Source organism: Pongo abelii, chromosome 5, assembly GCF_028885655.2.
Source record: "Pongo abelii isolate AG06213 chromosome 5, NHGRI_mPonAbe1-v2.0_pri, whole genome shotgun sequence".
NCBI classification, from domain to species: domain Eukaryota; kingdom Metazoa; phylum Chordata; class Mammalia; order Primates; family Hominidae; genus Pongo; species Pongo abelii.
In genome coordinates, this window is record NC_071990.2 from 146,044,638 (window position 1) to 146,068,181 (window position 23,544).

The 23,544-nt window shown below is 40.7% G+C and overlaps 1 protein-coding gene across 8 annotated transcripts in view; it reads left to right on the forward strand.

The window, feature by feature from the left end:
- UTRN (utrophin) overlaps window positions 1-23,544 on the forward strand; it is a 573,989-nt gene that overhangs the window by 197,212 nt on the left and 353,233 nt on the right. For all 8 annotated transcript variants that reach the window (XM_063724628.1, NM_001372253.1, XM_024247835.3 and 5 more), the window contains 7 exon segments: window positions 2,668-2,802; window positions 4,844-4,993; window positions 5,967-6,128; window positions 7,318-7,446; window positions 8,174-8,347; window positions 10,542-10,697; window positions 22,541-22,711. In XM_063724628.1, the coding sequence (XP_063580698.1) occupies window positions 2,668-2,802; window positions 4,844-4,993; window positions 5,967-6,128; window positions 7,318-7,446; window positions 8,174-8,347; window positions 10,542-10,697; window positions 22,541-22,711 (1,077 nt within the window).

Genomic DNA, 23,544 nt, shown 5'->3' on the forward strand with positions numbered 1-23,544 from the left:
CCAAAAATTGCAGAGCACATTGCAAGCCTCTCTTTTGTTTTGTTTTGCCTGGTTGAGTACACAGAGAGGAATTATTTTATTTTGAGCGGTGTCTAAAGTTCAAGAGTCACCTGAAGGAAAAACAGAACTTAAATATGTGACAGTTTTACTGGGCCTTAGATAAAATACCTTTTTTTTTCCTCCCTGGCATAAAATGTAAATGAGTCTATGAAAATGTAGGTAAGTCTATGAAATTTTTTTAAACTAAGAGTAAGGTTTTGCTTGTTTTTTTTTTATAGTAGTATGACTTTTGTTATTGCTTATTGGAAGATTTAAGAAGGCTTTCAATTTACAACAATTTAATTTACATTCAATTTGACATAAAACAAATATTTGTATTGTGGCAAATCCTGAAATGGTAAAAAATGGCAACTGCAATATTTAACCTAAATTCATTCATTACTTTGATCATTCATTCATTTGTAAATTCATTCATTGCTTGTTCTAAACCAATTTTGTGCTAAGATAAATATGTATCATTGAGGCAAGTTAGTAAGAAAGCTACTTGATTCGGGATCTGTCTGCTTCTTGGAAGTGGTCTTTGAGTCATCTTTTCTTTCTCATAAGAAAAGAGGTCGTGCTTGCATCTGAGAAGATTTTTGGTCTGCTTTTTGCTTGTAGAAATCGGGGGACTAGAAACTCTTTTCTTTTATTCTAATTCAGTGGCTGGAAAATTATGGCTGAGGATTTTGTTTTGTTTTGTTTTGTCTGAGACAGGGTCTTGCTCTGTCACCTGTGCTGGAGTGCAGTGGTGTGATCACAGCTCACTGTAACCTCAAACTCCTGGGCTCAAGTGACTTTCCTGCCCTGGCTTCCTGAGTAGCTATGACTCCAGCCTTGCAATGCCACACCTGGCTAATTATTTTTAAATTTTTTTTGTAGAGATGGGGGTCTTGCTATGTTGCCCAAGTTGGTCTGGAACTGTAGGGCTCAAGCCATCCTCCTGCCTTTGCCTACCAAAGTCCTGGGATTACAGGCATGAGCCACTGCACCCGGACTGGCTGAGGGTTTAAATCTAACTTGTAGTTTGGTTTTGGATACCTGGTTAACTGAAAATAGTTTATACATTTCTCAAGGGTTGTACAACACACACCCGCCTCCAAGAAGAATCTGTGATGGGAAGCAAATGTGTCCTCCCAAAACCTAAAATATTTACTGTCTGGCCCTTTGTAGAAAAATGTACTGCTCCTTGATCTGGTAAGCATACTTCGTATGGAGTGTGGACCAGCAGGTGCCTTCACTCATTTATGTAGACCAGCAGATGCCTTCACTCATTCAGTACATTGAAGACGACAAGCCCAGGAGGCATCCAGCTGAGTTCTTTTTCCTAAACTTCCCACTTAAATAAGTTCCTCTTATAATAAGGGATTATAAATTTATAAATGTATCCACCCACTACACAACCCCTGGGTCCCTGCTCCGGAAACCTCAGAGGGGAATGAGTGATCAAAACCAACATAGTAAGAACAGTATAACTCCAGTTTTGGTAAAATGTGGTTCTCTTCTTATATTGACATGTCCTCATGAATTTAGAAAAAAGTTGGGAAGGCTACATTGCAAACTTTTACATCAGTTAGCTCTGAGTTGGAATTGGGTGGGTCCCAGGAGATTTCAGTTTTCTATGAAATTATTTTTTAAAAATTTACAATTGGGAGCAGTTTTTTCCTTTTGTTCGAAAACCAAACTTTTTTTTTTTTTTTTTTTTTTTTTTTTTTTGAGATGGAATTTCACTCTTGTTGCCCAGGCTGGAGGGCAGTGGCGTGGCCTGGGCTTACTGTAACCTCCGCCTCCCAGGTTCAAGCAATTCTTCTGCCTCAGCCTCCCGAGTAGCTGGGATTACAGGTGCCTGCCTCCACACCCAGCTAGTTTTTGTATTTTTAGTAGAGATGGGGTTTCACCATGTTGGCCAGGCTGGTCTTGAACTCCTGACCTCATGTGATCCACCTGTCTCCCAAAATGCTGGGATTACAGGTATGAACCACCGCACTTGGTCTTTAAAAAACAAACTAAATAATGTTTCTCTCTTGTTTTTCCTACTAATTATATAGTTGTATTTTTGACATTTAAATCAGATCATGGAATTTATTTTAAAGAGTGAGGCAGCCTCTTGCCTACTCTTTGCTCCCCACCCCTCACCAACTGGTCTCATATGATTTTTTTGATTATTTTATTTTATTTTATTTGAGATGGAGTCTTGCTCTGTTGCCCAGGCTGGAATGCAGTGGTGCAATCTCGGCTCACCACAACCTCTGCCTCCCAGGTTCATGCCATTCTCCTGCCTCCTCCCGAGTAGCTGGGGCTACAGGCATCCGCCACCACACCTGGCTAATTTTTTTTTGTATATATATATTTTTTTTAGTAGAGACAGGGTTTCACCGTGTTAGCCAGGATGGTCTCAATCTCCTGACCTCGTGATCCACCTGCTTTGGCCTCCCAAAGTGCTGGGATAACAGGCGTGAGCCACCACGCCTGGCCGATTTTATTTTTTTGAAGCTTCAACTCCATCAGTTCTGCATTCCTAGGTATACTCACATCCAGATGAAATTATTAGCGATCAAAGAGAATGTGTAGCACTAGAGACGATGTGTGAAATGGCTTTTTGTCTAATTTAAATTTTTCATGCTTTAGGAGGTCTGGTCTTGTTGGATCGAACTGCTTCACTATTTGGATCTTGAAACCACCTGGTTAAACACTTTGGAAGAGCGGATGAAGAGCACAGAGGTCCTGCCTGAGAAGACGGATGCTGTCAACGAAGCCCTGGAGGTTGGAACCCGCGATCTCCATGGCATTTCTCTTTGTTGTGATAAGGCCACACGTGTATTACAATGAGGAGTGTAATGCTTTACGCAGGCAAATGCATTTGCTTCCTCAGTCGTTTTCAATGTCACTTGCATTTTCTTCCATAGCCTGAAGTGTTTATACAATCATGTGTATTTAGATTATTGGTGACCCACTATATCAGCCTCAAGATGTGGTTAGCTGTTTGACATCTTACATTTTAGACATGTTGAAGCACTCTAGTGGTTTTCCAGTTTATTTTAGTAGGCCCTGGACAAAGCTCTGCCATATGTTATTAGGACAACTGCTCTCTTGTTTCGTCAACAAGTTATTTTTACTCACTAAATACAGCACTGACAGTTTATAGGGGCTTCCTGTCTCTTATCTTCAGATGCTAGAAATTAAAAGATAGTGGTTGAGCCATGGGATCTTGTCGTAGGAGCTTGTCTTCAAGCCTGGATTTGAACTCCTTGAGGCCAAGAAATGTACCTGATGCTTTGTTATTCCTCAGTTCCCAGCACAGTGTGTAGCACACGTTAACTTAATAACTGTTTCTTAAATGAAATACAATGCAAAGAGGGTAGGTTTGCTTAACAAAAAAGAAAAGGGAAGGGGGTAGATATGCTTTTAAAAATGTCATGGTACCATGTGGGAACTGAGTGGACAACTGGATTAAAGGTCAGAAATGAGTAAAATGTGACACTTACATTCCAGGAGATGGATGCTCTGCTAGAGAAAAGATGTCACTTCTCAAATATAGCAGAGTGAGAGACAGAGTGAATGAAAAATATGAAAAGCTTAATTTTTTTTCCTAATATAAGAGTGAATACGTATATATTCTTGAAATATGGAAAATAAAGAAAAGTATAAAGCAAACTCTAAGATAAACATTTTAAAACAGTTTGTAGATTTCTTCCTAATTATTTTTTATGTATGCATACTAGAAGGTAGTATATTGGATCAAAGGCTTTGGAGTCTTTTATTTACTTATTTATCTTTTTATTTGAGATGGAATCTTGCTATGTTGCCCAGGCTGGAGTGCAATTGCATGATTTTGGCTCACTGCAATCTCCACCTCCTGAGTTCAAGCAAATCTTGTGCCTCTGCCTCCTGAGTAGCTGGGATCACAGGCGTGTGCCACCACCGCAGCTAATTTTGTATTTTTAGTAGAGATGGGATTTTACCATGTTGGCCAGGCTGGTTTTGAACTCCTGACATCAGGTGATCCACCCGCCTTGGCCTACCAAAGTGCTAGGATTAGAGGTGTGAGCCATCGCACCTTGCCAGGCTTTGGGGTCTTAAAGGCTTTAGAGCCATGTTGGAATGAATCTTAGCTCTTCTTTTGACTGTGTGTATGTAGGCAAGTAATTTAACCTTTCTGAGCTTCAGTTTTCCAATCTGTAAACTGGGAATGCTATTTAGCCCATATGGTTAATTAGATTTATGTATATAAAAAGTGTGTATATAAAACAATGCCTCTTATTCTGCATATATTGTAGGAAAATGACTACTTATTTTTAGTAATATAATTGATAAAAGTTGAGATAATTTTGCTTGTATAGTACTGTTCTCTGCCTTTGAACTTTGTGTCATATCATGAGCATTTCCCCATATAATTAATAATTATTTTTAACTTTTTATTATTCATTTATTTATTGTTTAGAGACATAGTCTCACTCTGTTGCCCAAGCTGGAGTCCAGTGGTATGACAGCTCACTGCAGCCTTGAACTCTTGGGCTCAAGTGATCCTCCTGCCTCACCCTCCCATAATTAATAATAGTTGAAATTATTTTTGTGAAATTATATCATCATATATCACTTGTGCTAATTTCTTAATTTTATGCATTTTTTAATCCCATGATGGATATTTTTGTGAATTAGTAATTTACTTAACTTTTGGTCCTGTTCCTTAGGTAGATTTTTAGAAAATAGAATTACTTGTTTAACAAATAGACATTTTGGGGATCCTTGATACCTTTTGCCTTAGTAAATGCATTATTATTTTTTTTTCCCATCTCCATTCCAGTCTCTGGAATCTGTTCTGCGCCACCCGGCAGATAATCGCACCCAGATTCGAGAGCTTGGCCAGACTCTGATTGATGGGGGGATCCTGGATGATATAATCAGTGAGAAACTGGAGGCTTTCAACAGCCGATATGAAGATCTAAGTCACCTGGTAAGAGTTGGGACATGCATGGGTGTTGATTAGGTATTAATGAAGTGGAGCTGGCCCTAAGCTCCATATCATAGAGCTTTAATGTTGGAAAAATCTTTGATGTTGGTTAAAGTTGGTAACCAGTGCTAACAGGGCCATTGAGGGTATTGAAATATTCAGAAAGGAGGAATAGATCTAACACTCTAAGACAGAACTTGATGATTAAAAAAATTATTTTTGAGATTCCTTCTACTTACAAACTATTTAATTTTCATTAAGGATCATATGATAGCTGTATATAAGAACAACAACTCATACTATCCTAGTAAATATTAGGGGCATGATATTTGACATAAGCTGCTATGAAAGCCATAGTCTCTTAGTTCATATCCAGGTTGTAATATACATATTCCTATCACAAATTAGAGAAAGAACACTTCTTTTATAGGAAGGTTGGGTATGAATATTAGGTGCTTCCAAACACATATTAAATAATAACTGTTGATGTTCAGCCCATGAATAACATCAAGCTTAACCCAAAAGTGCAGTAAATAGGAGTTCGATATGTATGTACACCTATAGAATTTGTTTTAGGCTTGGGAAAAAAAGAGACTCTGATGTTTATGTATTGATAGACATTTTTCTTATGTTTTATATGCTTATTGGCAGACATTGCTGATTCCTAAAAATGCTTTAAAATTATAATAAATAACACATTTTTATCTTCTGTTTAATGCATCTTATGGGAAACTTTTACATTTTTGTATTTCAACATTATATATAGAAAGAAGTAATAATTAGTAATTGAGCTGCATGGTACATAAGATCCTAGTGGGACATTTTCACTGTTATCATTAGTAATTATTATTTATTTATAAAGAAAGCTAAAGTCTTGGATGAAAGCTTTTATGGTCTTTGCTTAGTGGCCAGAATATATATATTCTGCTATTTGTTTGTGTTGGGCAACTAATGATTCAGTTTCTCCTTTGTGCAGGCAGAGAGCAAGCAGATTTCTTTGGAAAAACAACTCCAGGTCCTGCGGGAAACTGACCAGATGCTTCAAGTCTTGCAAGAGAGCTTGGGGGAGCTGGACAAACAGCTCACCACATACCTGACTGACAGGATAGATGCTTTCCAAGTTCCACAGGAAGCTCAGGTATTGCCGTGCATTTGAGGGCTTTTGAGCTGTAAAGAGAGCTTACTAGGTAATTGCCTCCTCAACTATAAGAGAACCCCTCCTGCTATCCAAAACCGAGAGTCAATGGGAAAGATTGACCTTACTTACAGGGCAACATTTGGGTTTTGGAGTTCTCTTGCTTTCTATGTGAGACTCTGGCAAAAGTCTTATATAGTTTATTTTATTTATTTATTTATTTGAGACAGAGTCTCACTATTTCACCCAGGCTGGAGTGCAGTGGCGCAATCTTGGCTCACTGCAACCTCTGCCCCCGAATAACTGGGACTACAAGCATGCGCCACCATGCCTGGCTAGTTTTTTGTATTTTTAGTAGAGAGGGGGTTTCGCCATGTTGGCCAGGCTGGTCTTGATCTCCTGACTTCAAGTGATCTGCCTGCCTCGGCCTCCCAATAATTTTTGTATTTTTAGTAGAGACGGGATTTTGCCATATTGTCCAGGCTAGTCTCAAACTCCTGACCTCAGGTGATCCACCTTCCTCAGCCTCCCAAAATGCTGGGATTACAGGCGTGAGCCACTGTGCCTGGCTGAAAAGTCCTGTATATTTTAAATTGTAGTTTTCTTAGCTGTGAAGTTGGGACAATTCCTTCCTTATAAATAGGTTATGAACATTAGAAATGACAAATGCAAAGACCTTAGCATGTGCGTCATGTACAATAGTCATACCATGCAGTGGGCCATAATATTATTCTTCTTATACAAAAACTTATTATTATTATTTTTTAGACAGATTCTCACTCTGTTGCCCAGGCTGGAGTACAGTGGCGTGATCTCGGCTCACTGCAAACTCTGCCCCACGGGTTCAAGCAATTCTCCTGCCTCAGCCTCCCAAGTACCTGGGATTATAGGCGCCCTCCACCGTGCCTGGCTAATTTTTGTATTTTTAGTAGATATGGGGTTTCACCATCTTGGCCAGGCTGGTCTTGAACTCCTGACCTTGTGATCCACACGCCTCGGCCTCCCAAAGTGCTGGGATTACAGGTGTGAGCCACCGCACCCGGCCTACAAAAACTTATTAAAGCTTCTGTGGAGGTCAACACTATTTAAAATACAATATCATGTATTACACAAAGATATAGAACTTTTGTATTGTCTCTTTCTATACTTAAAAAAAAAAGGACATCCTCTCCCCTTTACAATCTCTTTTTAGAAAATCCAAGCAGAGATCTCAGCCCATGAGCTAACCCTAGAGGAGTTGAGAAGAAATATGCGTTCTCAGCCGCTGACCTCCCCAGAGAGTAGGACTGCCAGAGGAGGAAGTCAGATGGATGTGCTACAGGTAAGTAGGGCCAGGAGCTTCTTTTTACTTTTCAACATGTTGGGAATTATTTTTTTAAAAAGAGAAAGAATTGATTACTTGGGCACTGTTGGTATTCTTTGTGATGTATGCTGTAGGATGGGAGTGATGTGTTGAAGGTTGCATCCCAGGGCAGCAGAAACAAATTGTTGCATGGGTGGAAAAATATTAAATCTGATTTTGATAGTTGAGTTGAGAAACAGGAGAGTGAGCCAGATTTAGAAGTTAGCTTCATATAGACTTTTTCTTTAATGCAGAGCCTCTGTCAGTATTGTGTGGCTGATGCTGTGGGCAGGCTGAGCATGAATTGGATACAGCATCATTTAGTTCTTTCATGGTTGATGTGACATTGACTTTCACTCTGAACTTGTGATGAAGGGCATTTTGAGTTCTAGGTTCCTGAACTATCTTTTTGAACATGAAGTTTTAATTCCAGTGAGGCCAGCTTTATCTAAATTTCTTATCCAAATCTATTACTTCTGAGATTGAGACACTGAGTGTTGTAATTTTTGACACTGGGCTATGCAGTTCACTTAGGCGATAGGGTACCCTCACTGAGTTTCAATAGGATTTTTTTTTTTGGGTCATATTTCTAAATTTTTTTGTTTTTGGTGCTTTATGGTACAAATTTTTAGTAGTAAGTATTATGCTTATGATGAGAGAGATAATCATCCTGATGGGAATTGCATATTTTCATTTCTGCAAACAGAGGAAACTCCGAGAGGTGTCCACAAAGTTCCAGCTTTTCCAGAAGCCTGCTAACTTCGAGCAGCGCATGCTGGACTGCAAGCGTGTGCTGGATGGCGTGAAAGCAGAGCTTCACGTTCTGGATGTGAAGGACGTAGACCCTGACATCATACAGATGCACCTGGACAAGTGTATGGTGAGGCTTTTGGGTGACTGGCACATCCAGTGGCTTTTTCAGCAGCTGTTATGGCTTGGTCTAGCAAGTACATGCCTAGTGTGTCCAATGATCACTAGTCTACAGTGTGCTAAACATAAGGATTGATGATGGAAAACATGTTAAAAAATAAGAAGTGTCGTCTTTCCCTCCAAAGAAATTAGAAGAGATGAGAGATAGCTAAGGAAACTAGAATAGACATGTATATAACATGATGACAAACAAAAACCCAAACAAAAGAAATACATCTTAATCACCATGTGAAGTTAGGAAGGCTTCAGCAGAGTGTGACTAATAAGCAAAGTTTTCAAGGATAAATTTGAGTTAGCTAGAAGAACCATACTTAGAATGGATATCGTAAAAATTCCATTTTCTAGGAAAAAGAAGTTTCAATAGAAATTTAAACCTTAAGATAAGAAAGAAGAAATGATATATAAAGGCCTTATTACTTTTTTAGTCTTGAACTTTATAATTCAAATTGAATAGAAATTTAAAAATAATGTGGCTAAGGGGACACAATCTTAGAATTAGTGTTCTGCTTGAGAATCATGGAACTTAAGATGAGACTCTTTAGGACAGGAGAGGTATAGGGACAGTTCTTTGTGCTTTTCAAAACAAAGGATAAATTTTAATATGTATGTGCATGTATGTAAGTATTTATTTGATTATTGTGACATAATGGTAATCAGAGAAAGTGCTGTCCTTGACTTCATGGAACATAGTTCAGGGGTCTGTTACATGACAGCGTCCTATGAGATGTTGAGATGATGATGTATAGGTGTCAAGAGAAGCTGTTTAGAATAAAGCTTTTTGGTTTCAGGTAACTAGGAAGAAGACAGCTCTGAATTTGACCTACAGAACTCTGATTTCTTTTTTTATATTTAAATTTATTTTTATTTTTAATTTTTGAAGACTTTTAGGTTCAGGAAGTACATGTGCACGTTTGATACATGGATATATTGTATGATGCTGAGGTTTGGGCTTCGACTGAACCCATCACCCAAATAATAAATGTAGTACCCAATTGGTAGTTTTTCAGCTCTTGCCCCTTTCCTCCTTCCCTCCTTTTGGAGTCCCATTGTCTTTGCTTTCCATCTTTATGTGCATGTGTGCCCATTGTTTAACTCCCACTTATAAGTGAGGACATGTAATATTTGGTTTTCTGTTCCTGCATTAATTTACTTAGGCTAATGGCCTTGAGCTGCATTCATGCTGCTGCAAAGGACATGATTTCATTTTTTATGGCTGTGTAGTGTTCTGTGGTGTATTTGTACCACGTTTTCTTTATCCATTCCCCCATTGATGGGCACCTAGATTGATGACATGTCTTTGCTATTGTGCGTAGTGGTGTGATAAACACGGGAGTGCATGTGTCTTTTTGGTAGAACGATTATCCTCCTTTACATATATACCCAGTAATAGGATTTCTGGGTTGAATAATAATTCTATGTTTAGTTCTTTGAGATATTTCCAAACTGCTTTCCCCAGGGGCTGAACTGATTTACAATCCTACCAACAGTGTGTGGTGTTCCCTTTTCTGTGCAGCCTTGCCAGCATCTGTTGTTTTTTGACTTTTTAATAATGGTCATTCAGACTGATGTGAGATAGTATCTTATTGTGGTTTTGATTTGCATCAGAAATCTGTTTACTTATAGTCATATACATCTTGATATATCGAGTTTTGTATTTTTGATTATACAAATAATATATGCTCATTGTGGTAGACTTAGTACTTCTGAGAAATAGAAATAAATGTTAATAATTCCAAATCCAGCAGACAGCAGTAGCCGGTGTTGGCTTTTTTTAGTCATAACATGCAAGATTTTTAAAAAATATAATTTTAATTGTGATAAACATTCTGTTTTTAGTCCTAACGTCCCATTTTATGTAGGAAAAATATTTATATTATCAAGTACTTTCATAAACATTTGTCTGAGATTTTAAAAGAATGAGCATAAACTCTATTAGTTTATTTTCTTGTCAGATTTGAAGAAGTTATTACAAGCTTGATTTCATTTGACTTGACCTTCAGACCAAATCTGAGAAAGATGATGGCCTTTGATCGCCATAGTTAGGTCTTGGCTGTCAATCTGTGTAAGCTGTGTTCTGACATGATGCCAGTTGGCAAGTTGTCACCACGATGTGTAATTTGTCTTTTTCTTTGTTTGTTTTAAAGAAACTGTATAAAACTTTGAGTGAAGTCAAACTTGAAGTGGAAACTGTGATTAAAACAGGAAGACATATAGTCCAGAAACAGCAAACGGACAACCCAAAAGGGATGGATGAGCAGCTGACTTCCCTGAAGGTTCTTTACAATGACCTGGGCGCACAGGTGAGGAGAGCAGCCCCACAGCTCATCTCTCTGTCTCTCTCTCTCTCTGTCTCTCTCTCGTTCTCTCTCATGTATTTTTAAATTTCACTTTTTGGAAAATGCATGTTTGAAAATTATGAGATTCATACGTGTTTTCAATTTATTGTAATAATTTTTGTTATATTTCTTTAAATGTATGTGGTAATATTACAGTGATTCATAGTTACACAGAAATTTATTTTTGGCTAGGCACAGTGGCTCACGCCTGTAATCTCAGGTCTTTGGGAGGCTGAGGCAGGTAATGGCTTGAGCCCAGGGGTTTGAGACCAGCCTGGGCAACATGATGAAACCTTGTCTCTACAAAAAAATACAAATGAAAACCTCCAAAAACAAAACAAATTAAAAAAAAAAAATTAGCCATGGTGGTGCGTTATCTGTAGTCCTAGCTACCTGGGAGGCTGAGGTGGGAGGGTTGCTTGAACCTGTGAGGCAGAGGTTGCAGTGAGCTGAGATCACACCACTACACTCCAGCCTAGGCAACAGAGTGAGACACTGTTTTAAAAAAAAATTTATTTTTAATATTTAATTCAGGCTAATATTTATACTTTCAATGGCTACTGATATTCCATAAGTTATTCTAAGGAAACTACAAGTAATATATATTCATTGTGGTAGACTTAGTGTGTCCGGAATTGGTGGGTTCTTGGTCTCACTGACTTCAAGAATGAAGCCGTGCAGTGAGTGTTACAGCTCTTAAGGTGGCGCATTTGGAGTTTGTTCCTTCTGATGTTCGGATGTGTTCGGAGTTTTTTCCTTCTGGTGGGTTCGTGGTCTCGCTGGCTCAGGAGTGAAGCTGCAGACCTTCGCCGTGAGTGTTACAGCTCTTAAGGCAGCACATCTGGAGTTGTTCGTTCCTTCCGGTGGGCTCGTGGTCTTGCTGGCTTCAGGAGTGAAGCTGCAGACCTTCACGGTGAGTGTTACAGCTCATAAAAGCAGTGTGGACCCAAAGAGTGAGCAGTAGCAAGATTTATTGCAAAGAGTGAAAGAACAAAGCTTCCACAGTGTGGAAGGAGACCCGAGCGGGTTGCCACTGCTGGCTCGGGCAGCCTGCTTTTATTCTCTTATCTGGCCCCACCCACATCCTGCTGATTGGTAGAGCCAAGTGGTCTGTTTTGACAGGGTGCTGATTGGTGCATTTACAATCCCTGAGCTAGACACAAAGGTTCTCCAGGTCCACACCAGATTATCGAGATACAGAGTGTCCACACAAAGGTTCTCCAAGGCCCCACCAGAGTAGCTAGATACAGAGTGTCGATTGGTGCATTCACAAACCCTGAGCTAGACGCAGGGTGCTGATTGGTGTGTTTACAAACCTTGAGCTAGATACAGAGTGCCAATTGGTGTATTTACAATCCCTTAACTAGACATAAAGGTTCTCTAAGTCCCCACCAGAGTAGCTAGATACAGAGTGTCGATTGGTGCACTCACAAACCCTGAGCTAGACACAGGGTGCTGATTGGCGTGTTTACAAACCTTGAGCTAGATACAGAGTGCCGATTTACAATCCCTGAGCTAGACATAAAGATTCTCCACCTCACCACCAGACTCAGGAGCCCAGCTGGCTTCACTCAGTGGATCCCACACAGGGGCTGCAGGTGGAGCTGCCTGCCAGTCCCCTGCCATGCGCTCGCACTCCTCAGCCCTTGGGTGGTCGATGGGACTGGGCGCCGTGGAGCAGGGGGTGGCACTGGTTAGGGAGGCTCCGGCGGCACAGGAGCCCATGGAGGGGGTGGGAGGCTTAGGCATGGCGGGCTGCAGGTCCCGAGCCCTGCCCCACGGGAAGGCAGCTAAGGCCCGGTGAGAAATCGAGTGCAGCGCCGGTGGGCTGGCACTGCTGGGGGGACCCAGTACACCCTCTGCAGCCGCTGGCCTGGGTGCTAAGCCCCTCATTGCCCGGGACAGGCAGGAGCGGCCGGCTGCTCCAAGTGCGGGGCCCGCCAAGCCCACCTGTAACTCCAGCTGGCCCGCAAGCGCCGCACGCAGCCCGGGTTCCCGCTCACGCCTCTCCCTCCACACCTCCCTGCAAGCTGAGGGAGTGGGCTCTGGCCTTGGCCAGCCCAGAAAGGGGTTCCTACAGTGCAGCGGTGGGCTGAAGGGCTCCTCAAGTACCGCCAAAGTGGGAGCCCAGGCAGAGGAGGCGCCGAGAGCAAGTGAGGGCTGTGAGGACTGCCAGCACGCTGTCACCTCTCATTAGTACTTCAAAGAAATACAAGGGAAAAAATAAATGTTAATAATTCCAAATTTCAATGGATAGCAGTAGCCGGTGTTGGCTTTTTTCTAGTCACAACATGTAAGATTTTTCTAAGTGTAATTTTAATTGTGAGAAGCACTCTGTTTTTTAGTCCTAATGTTTTCCCATTTCATGTAGGAAAAATGGGAAATAATAGTCCCTGTAAAAACTCAAGTTGTTGGTCCTTAGATTTCTAAACTGAATAGTCTACTGAGAAATGTTAAAACATCAGGGCTCTAGTAAATAACCAGTGGCAAGAAGTTCACATTAATCTACCAGGATTTGAAATCCTGGCAAGAGGTGGAGGAGCCAAGAGGGCAGAATAGGAACAGCTCCGGTCTACAGCTCCCAGCGCGAGCGACGCAGAAGACGGGTGATTTCTGCATTTCCATCTGAGGTACCGTGTTCATCTCACTAGGGAGTGCCAGACAGTGGGCGCAGGTCAGTGGGTGAGCACACCGTGCACCAGCCGAAGCAGGGGCGAGGCATTGCCTCACTCGGGAAGCGCAAGGGGTCAGGGAGTTCCCTTTCCAGGGGTGACAGACGGCACCTGGAAAATCGGGCCACTCCCACCCGAATACTGTGCTTTTCCGACGGGCTTAGGAAACAGTGCCCCAGGAGAGTATAGCCCGCACCTGGCTCAGAGGGTCCTACGCCCACGGAGTCTCGCTGATTGCTAGCACAGCAGTCTGAGATCAAACAGCAAGTCGGCAGCGAGGCTGGGGGAGGGGCGCCCGTCATTGCCCAGGCTCGCTTAGGTAAACAAAGCAGCCTGGAAGCTTGAACTGGGTGGAGCCCACCACAGCTCAAGGAGGCCTGCCTGCCTCTGTAGGCTCCACCTCTGGGGGCAGGGCACAGACAAACAAAAAGACAGCAGTAACCTCTGCAGACTTAAATGTCCCTGTCTGACAGCTTTGAGGAGAGCAGTGGTTCTCCCAGCACCCAACTGGAGATCTGAGAACGGGCTGACTGCCTCCTCAAGTGGGTCCCTGACCCCTGACCACTGAGCAGCCTAACTGGGAGGCACCCCCCAGCAGGGGCAGACTGACACCTCACACGGCCGGCCGGCCAGGTACTCCAACAGACCTGCAGCTGAGGGTCCTGTCTGTTAGAAGGAAAACTAACAGAAAAGGACATCCACACCAAAAACCCATCTGTACATCACCATCATCAAAGACCAAAAGTAGATAAAACCACAAAAATGGGTAAAAAACAGAGCAGAAAAACTGGAAACTCTAAAAAGCAGAGTACCTCTCCTCCTCCAAAGGAACGCAGTTCCTCACCAGCAACGGAACAAAGCTGGACGGAGAATGACTTTGATGAGCTGAGAGAAGAAGGCTTCAGACGATCAAATTACTCCGAGCTACGGGAGGATATTCAAACCAAAGGCAAAGAAGTTGAAAACTTTGAAAAAAATTTAGAAGAATGTATAACTAGAATAACCAATACAGAGAAGTGCTTAAAGGAGCTGATGGAGCTGAAAACCAAGGCTCGAGAACTACGTGAAGAATGCAGAAGCCTCAGGAGCCGATGCGATCAAATGGAAGAAAGGGTATCAGCCCTGGAAGATGAAATGAATGAAATGAAGCGAGAAGGGAAGTTTAGAGAAAAAAGAATAAAAAGAAACGAACAAAGCCTCCAAGAAATGTGGGACTATGTGAAAAGACCAAATCTACGTCTGATTGGTGTACCTGAAAGTGACGGGGAGAATGGGAACAAGTTGGAAAACACTCTGCAGGATATTATCCAGGAGAACTTCCCCAATCTAGCAAGGCAGGCCAACATTCAGATTCAGGAAATACAGAGAACGCCACAAAGATACTCCTCGAGAAGAGCAACTCCAAGACACATAATTGTCAGATTCACCAAAGTTGAAATGAAGGAAAAAATGTTAAGGGCAGCCAGAGAGAAAGGTCGGGTTACCATCAAAGGGAAGCCCATCAGACTAACAGCGGATCTCTCGGCAGAAACCCTACAAGCCAGAAGAGAGTGGGGGCCAATATTCAACATTCTTAAAGAAAAGTCTTGCCAAACTAAGCTTCATAAGTGAAGGAGAAATAAAATCCTTTACAGACAAGCAAATGCTGAGAGATTTTGTCACCACCAGGCCTGCCCTAAAAGAGCTCCTGAAGGAAGCGCTAAACATGGAAAGGCACAACCGGTACCAGCCACTGCAAAATCATACCGAAATGTAAAGACCATCGAGACTAGGAAAAGACTGCATCAACTAACGAGCAAAATAACCAGCTAACATCATAGTGACAGGATCAGATGCACACATAACAATGTTAACTTTAAATGTAAATGGACTAAATGCTCCAATTAAAAGACACAGACTGGCAAATTGGATAAAGACTCAAGACCCATCAGTGTGCTGTATTCAGGAAACCCATCTCACATGCAGAGACACACATAGGCTCAAAATAAAAGGATAGAGGAAGATCTACCAAGCAAATGGAAAACAAACAAAGGCAGGGGTTGCAATCCTAGTCTCTGATAAAACAGACTTTAAACCAACAAAGATCAAAAGAGACAAAGAAGGCCATTACATAATGGTAAAGGGATTAATTCAACAAGAAGAGCTAACTATCCTAAATATATATGCACCCAATACAGGAGCACCCAGATTCATAAAGCAAGTCCTGAGTGACCTACAAAGAGACTTAGACTCCCACACATTAATAATGGGAGACTTTAACACCCCACTGTCAACATTAGACAGATCAACGAAACAGAAAGTCAACAAGGATACCCAGGAATTGAACTCAGCTCTGCACCAAGCGGACCTAATAGACATCTACAGAACTCTCCACCCCAAATCAACAGAATATACATTTTTTTCAGCACCACACCACACCTATTCCAAAATTGACCATATACTTGGAAGTAAAGCTCTCCTCAATAAATGTAAAAGAACAGAAATTATAACAAACTATCTCTCAGATCACAGTGCAATCAAGCTAGAACTCAGGATTAAGAATCTCACTCAAAACCGCTCAACTACGTGGAAACTGAACAACCTGCTCCTGAATGACTACTGGGTACATAACGAAATGAAGGCAGAAATAAAGATGTTCTTTGAAACCAATGAGAACCAAGACACAACATACCAGAATCTCTGGGATGCATTCAAAGCAGTGTGTAGAGGGAAATTTATAGCACTAAATGCCCACAAGAGAAAGCAGGAAAGATCCAAAATTGACACCCTAACATCACAATTAAAAGAACTAGAAAAGCAAGAGCAAACACATTCAAAAGCTAGCAGAAGGCAAGAAATAACTAAAATCAGAGCAGAACTGAAGGAAATAGGGACACAAAAAACCCTTCAAAAAATAAATGAATCCAGGAGCTGGTTTTTTGAAAGGATCAACAAAATTGATAGACCGTTAGCAAGATTAATAAAGAAAAAAAGAGAGAAGAATCAAATAGATGCAATAAAAAATGATAAAGGGGATATCACCACTGATCCCACAGAAATACAAACTACCATCAGAGAATATTACAAACACCTCTACGCAAATAAACTAGAAAATCTAGAAGAAATGGATAAATTCCTCAACACATACACCCTCTCAAGACTAAACCAAGAAGAAGTTGAATCTCTGAATAGACCAATAACAGGAGCTGAAATTGTGGCAATAATCAATAGCTTACCAACCAAAAAAAGTCCAGGACCAGATGGGTTCACAGCCGAATTCTACCAGAGGTACAAGGAGGAGCTGGTACCATTCCTTCTGAAACTATTTCAATCAATAGAAAAAGAGGGAATCCTCCCTAACTCATTTTATGAGGCCAGCATCATCCTGATACCAAAGCCTGGCAGAGACACAACAAAAGAAGAGAATTTTAGACCAATATCCTTGATGAACATTGATGCAAAAATCCTCAATAATATACTGGCAAACAGAATCCAGCAGCCATCAAAAAGCTTATCCACCATGATCAAGTGGGCTTCATCCCTGGGATGCAAGGCTGGTTCAATATATGCAAATCAATAAATGTAATCCAGCATATAAACAGAACCAAAGACAAAAATCACATGATTATCTCAATAGATGCAGAAAAGGCCTTTGACAAAATTCAACAACCCTTCATGCTAAAAACTCTCAATAAATTAGGTATTGATGGGACGTATCTCAAAATAATAAGAGCTATTTATGACAAACCCACAGCCAATATCATACTGAATGGGCAAAAACTGGAAGCATTCCCTTTGAAAACTGGCACAAGACAGCGATGCCCTCTCTCACCACTTCTATTCAACATAGTGTTGGAAGTTCTGGCCAGGGCAATTAGGCAAGAGAAGGAAATCAAGGGTATTCAGTTAGGAAAAGAGGAAGTCAAATTGTCCCTGTTTGCAGATGACATGATAGTATATCTAGAAAACCCCATTGTCTCAGCCCAAAATCTCCTTAAGCTGATAAGCAACTTCAGCAAAGTCTCAGGATACAAAATCAATGTACAAAAATCACAAGCATTCTTATACATCAATAACAGACAAACAGAGAGCCAAATCATGAGTGAACTCCCATTCACAATTGCTTCAAAGAGAATAAAATACCTAGGAATCCAACTTACAAGGGATGTGAAGGACCTCTTCAAGGAGAACTACAAACCACTGCTCAAGGAAATTAAAGAGGATACAAACAAATGGAAGAACATTCCATGCTCATGGGTAGGAAGAATCAATATCATGAAAATGACCATCCTTCCCAAGGTAATTTACAGATTCAATGCCATCCCCATCAAGCTACCAATGACTTTCTTCACAGAATTGGAAAAAACTACTTTAAAGTTCATATGGAACCAAAAAAGAGCCCGCATCGCCAAGTCAATCCTAAGCCAAAAGAACAAAGCTGGAGGCATCACGCTACCTGACTTCAAACTATACTACAAGGCTACAGTAACCAAAACAGCATGGTACTGGTACCAAAACAGAGATATAGATCAATGCAACAGAACAGAGCCATCAGAAATAATGCCACATATCTACAACTATCTGATCTTTGACAAACCTGACAAAAACAAGAAATGGGGAAAGGATTCCCTATTTAATAAATGGTGCTGGGAAAACTGGCTAGCCATATGTAGAAAGCTGAAACTGGATCCCTTCCTTACACCTTATACAAAAATCAATTCAAGATGGATTAAAGACTTAAATGTTAGACCTAAAACCATAAAAACCCTAGAAGAAAACCTAGGCATTACCATTCAGGACATAGGCATGGGCAAGGACTTCATGTCTAAAACACCAAAAGCAATGGCAACAAAAGCCAAAATTGACAAATGGGATCTAATTAAACTAAGGAGCTTCTGCACAGCAAAGGAAACTACCATCAGAGTGAACAGGCAACCTACAAAATGGGAGAAAATTTTCGCAACCTACTCATCTGACAAAGGGCTAATATCCAGAATCTACAATGAACTCCAACAAATTTACAAGAAAAAAACAAACAACCCCATCAAAAAGTGGGCGAAGGACATGAACAGACACTTCTCAAAAGAAGACATTTATGCAGCCAAAAAACACATGAAAAAATGCTCACCATCACTGGACATCAGAGAAATGCAAATCAAAACCACAATGAGATACCATCTCACACCAGTTAGAATGGCAATCATTAAAAAGTCAGGAAACAACAGGTGCTGGAGAGGATGTGGAGAAACAGGAACACTTTTACACTGTTGGTGGGACTGTAAACTAGTTCAACCCTTGTGGAAGTCAGTGTGGCGATTCCTCAGGGATCTAGAACTAGAAATTCCATTTGACCCAGCCATCCCATTACTGGGTATATACCCAAAGGACTATAAATCATGCTGCTATAAAGACACATGCACACGTATGTTTATTGCAGCATTATTCACAATAGCAAAGACTTGGAACCAACCCAAATGTCTAACAATGATAGACTGGATTAAGAAAATGTGGCACATATACACCATGGAATACTATGCAGCCATAAAAAAGGATGAGTTCATGTCCTTTTTAGGGACATGGATGAAATTGGAAATCATCATTCTCAGTAAACTATCGCAAGAACAAAAAACCAAACACCGCATATTCTCACTCATAGGTGGGAATTGAACAATGAGAACACATGGACACAGGAAGGGGAACATCACACTTCGGGGACTGTTGTGGGGTCGGGGGAGGGGGAGGGATAGAACTGAGAGATACACCTAATGCTAGATGATGAGTTGGTGGGTGCAGCGCACCAGCATGGCCCATGTATACATATGTAACTTACCTGTACGTTGCGCACATGTATCATAGAGCCTAAAGTATAATAATAATAATAATAATAATAATAATAATAATAATGATAATAATAATAAAAAGAAAAAAAAAAGAAATCCTGGCAAGAAATATCTCTAATTTGGGCATTTTAGTGAATCCATGCAGGAGTTGTTGAGCATTTTCTGTGAGTAACTGAATTTTTGCCCTGAACGCAGGAGAGCAAAGAATGTGTGGAAGTGTGAAACCTTAGTAGGTAATACTGAAAACCCATGTTTGATAGTATTTTGGATCCTCCTTCAGTTAGGAAATATTAACTACTTACCGTTGAGGTAATATTGAAGTTTCTATATAAGCCCAGAGAAAAATAGCTGAAATTTTGTTTCCAATTGAAATCAGAATGACCAGTTTATACTTTTTCTAGGTGATTCTGATCTCACTTCTGCAAGCTTAGATTGTTGATGTGATACATTTTGATGCATTACATGTCTAGAACACATACCTTAGAGCTTCTTTTTGGAATTATACAGCTGGTTATTCATTAAATATTATTATATTTATTCACTGACTGGGCATTTTATGAATGGAATGGTATTGCTGGTTTTTGCACTAATTCTCCAATTGTGACCAGAATTTTAGTATTAATTAATTTTATCATTTAAAGTTGCACTCAATTGAGATTTTACTCTGTGTCAGAAATTATACAAAGAGACAATGGTGAGGAAAGATATAAATTGTCTCTTTGTCTAATGGAACTTAGGGTAGTGAAAGAGGAGTTCATTGAGTAGTTACATGAAATGATGTCACATTATCAGTCTGAAGAGTTATGAAGAATGTACATGGTTCTTTAAGAGTATAGGTAAAGGGGGGTTTCACCCAGTCTTGTGTTAGGAAGGCTTCCCTGAGGAGGTGATGCATAAGCTGAGATCTGAAGTCTGGGTAGGAGTAACCTGGGTGAAACCAGAGGAGATTTCGAGATTGATAAAACAGTATATATAAAAGCTCTAAGGCAGGAGGCAGTGTGGTACATTTATGTGGCTAGAGCAGAGAGAGCCAGTGTGGGGAACATGGTGCTAGGGAGACAGGATTAGACGAAATCCTGCCAATGTCATAGAGTTTGTGTTACAGATTAAAGTCTGTGTCTTAAGCAGTTATTGCACAGGTTGTAGTAGGCAAATCACATACTCAGATATGTCTTTTAAAGGATTACTCACTGCATTTTGGAAGAGGAGTTGGAGAGAGGCTGGAGTGGATGTGAGGAGACTAGTTAGGAAGTCATTGTTGTACTCTTGGTGAGAGATGGTTGTACCTTGAACTAGGATGGAGAGTGGAGATGGAGTGAGTGAATTGATTTCAGACATATGTAGGAAGTGAAATCAACAGGACTTGGTCCAGGAGGAGAGATGAAGGATGACTCCTGGGTTTCTGGCTTGATGATGTGGATGGTGTGGCCATTGAGATGGGTGCTATAAGAAAAGATAGAGGTCCGGGTGTGGTGGCTTATGCCTGTAATCTTTGCAATTTGAGAGGCCAGGGTGGTGGATCACCTGAGGTCAGGGGTTTGAGACCAGCCCGGCCAACATGGCAAAAACCCGTCTCCACTCAAAAAAAAAAAAAAATTTGCTGAGTGTGGTGGCGTGTGCCTGTAATCCCAGCTACTCGGGAGGCTGAGGCAGGAGAATCACTTGAACCTGGGAGGCTGAGTTTGCAGTGAGTCAAGATCGCACCACTGCACTCCAGCCTAGGCAACAAGAGTGAAACTCTGTCTCAAAAAAAAAAAAAAAAAAAAGGTAGAAGCATGCAGAAATCACAGGTATGTATTGGACATGTTGACATTTTAAGTACCTTTGAGAATGTTAATTGGAAATGTCGGGTACTCACATGGTTATTCAGGTCTGGAGAATATATCTGGACTGAAGAGGTGGATTTTATGAGTCATCTGTGTAGAGGTGGTAATTAAAGTAATCAGGGATGATAGATTGTCTAGGAACAGGATATAGTGAAAGAAGAGGGCCCTCAACCAAGTCTTAAGAATTACATCATTTAGTAAGAAATCTCAGGAAGATGAGCTTGCAAAAGAACCTAATATAAGTAGCAAGAAGTGGTAGGGACACAGGTGAGTACTAGGTCTGGAAAGCTAGGGGAAGATGGTATTTTGACAATGAGTGTAGTTACCTGTTTTGGATATTTTGAAAGTTAAATATGACGTCCATGTAAACATATTTATTAGATCAGTTGCCATTGGGGTCATTATTGAACTTAGCAAGGGCAATGTCTGGGAGTGATGGCGGTAGAAGCCAGAATGGCATGGCTCAATCCAAAGATTGTACCACCCTGGCCTTGGCCTTAACCTCTTTAAGTTTCATTTTCATTATCCATAAAGTAGAAAGAGGCTTTGTGAATTTTTATTGCATACATGTGTAAGATTCCTTAGCACAACACGGAAGCTGTATTAAGAGCTTGGTAAATGTTAGTTAAGTTCATTTATTTTCTGTCAACAACGAGAGTAAAATAATAATAAGGTTTAGGTTGTATAGTCATGTATTGCATTTTAAGTTAAAGTGGTTAATTATAAAACGTATAATTGCGAAAATGTTGCTATTTTCCCCTCAAGTTACTATAATACAGTATATTTCCTTCATGGAGAGGATTCTAAGATATCTTATGTTCAAAATTATAATAGATACTAGTGGTTTTTTAACTTTATTTCTGCCCCTTTATGTGTGTTTTTCTCGCTTAATACTCATAACAATCTTTTTTTTTTTTTTTTTGGGACGGGGTCTTGCTCTGTTGCCCAGGCTGGAGTGCAATGGCAGGATCACGGCTCACTGCAGCCCCAGCCTCCAGGGCTCAAGCGATTCTCCCACCTCAGCCTACTGATCAGCTGGAACTACGGGCATGCACCACCATACTGGCTAATTTTTTGTATTTTTTGTAGAAATGAGGTCTTGTCATGTTTCCCAGGCTGGTCTTGAACTCTTGGACTCAAAAGATTTGCCTGCCTCGGCCTCCCAAAGTGCTGGGATTATAGACATGAGCCACTGCGCCCAGCCTCATCCCAATCTTTTGAGGGCTATCCCTCTGCCAGTGTCACTTAGGAAATTAATGATAGAGCTAAGATGAAAACCCAGGATTGCCTGGCACTTAACCACTACAGTATATTGCCTCCTTGCAGAAATACAAGCTTAGAGGATTGAAAGGTGCTAAGACAAAGGTTATGTATGTCTTGGGGGTTATATATGAATCAGTTTGGATCTTTAGTTAACATTCTGATTCATTCTCATTTATGTTCATTCCCATCTCAGTCTCAGTCTCTCCCTGTCTCTCTCTCCGTCTCAGGTGACAGAAGGAAAACAGGATCTGGAAAGAGCATCACAGTTGGCTCGGAAAATGAAGAAAGAGGCTGCTTCTCTCTCTGAATGGCTTTCTGCTACTGAAACTGAATTGGTACAGAAGTCCACTTCAGAAGGTCTGCTTGGTGACTTGGATACAGAAATTTCCTGGGCTAAAGTAAGTTGCAGTTCAGATGAAATATCAGCATGATGCCAGCATAACATGGCATTTGTTCTGGGCGACCTGGTTGGATACCATGTCCCTCCATTTCATATTAAATCTAGCCTTTTCTTTTTTGCATTGTTTTTCCTCTTCTCTGTCCTAAGAAAAAATATTTTAAAAACAATGATTATATTTTATTTTCTTTATAATTTCTACTTTTAGATTAAGGGGTACATGTATAGGTTTGTTACATGGATATATTGTGTAATGCTGAGGTTTGGGGTATGAATGATCCCATCACCCAGGTAGTGAGCATCGTACCCACTAGGTAGTTTTTCAGCTCATGCCTCCCTCTGTTTCTCGCCCCTCTACTAGTCCCCAGTGTTTATCGTTCCCTTCTTTATGGCCTTGCGTACCCAATGTTTAACTCCCACTTGTAAGAGAGAACATGTGGTAATTGGTTTCCCATTCCTCCATTAATTCACTTAGGATAATGGCCTCCAGCTGCATCCATGTTGCTGTAATGGACATGATTTCATTCTTTTTTATGGTTGTATAGTATTCCATGGTGTGTATGTATCACATTTTCTTTATCCAATCCACCATTGATGGGCACCTAGGTTGATGACATGTCCTTGCTCTTGTGAATAGTGCTGATGAACATATGAGTGCATGTGTCTTTTTGGTAGAACAGTTTATTTTCCTTTGCCTATATACCCAGTAATCAGATTTCTGTATCGGTAATCAGAATTCTGTTTGAAGTTCTTTGAGAGATTTCTAAACTGCTTTCCACAGAGGCTGAACTAATTTACATTCCCACCAACAGTATAAAAGTGTTCCTTTTTCTC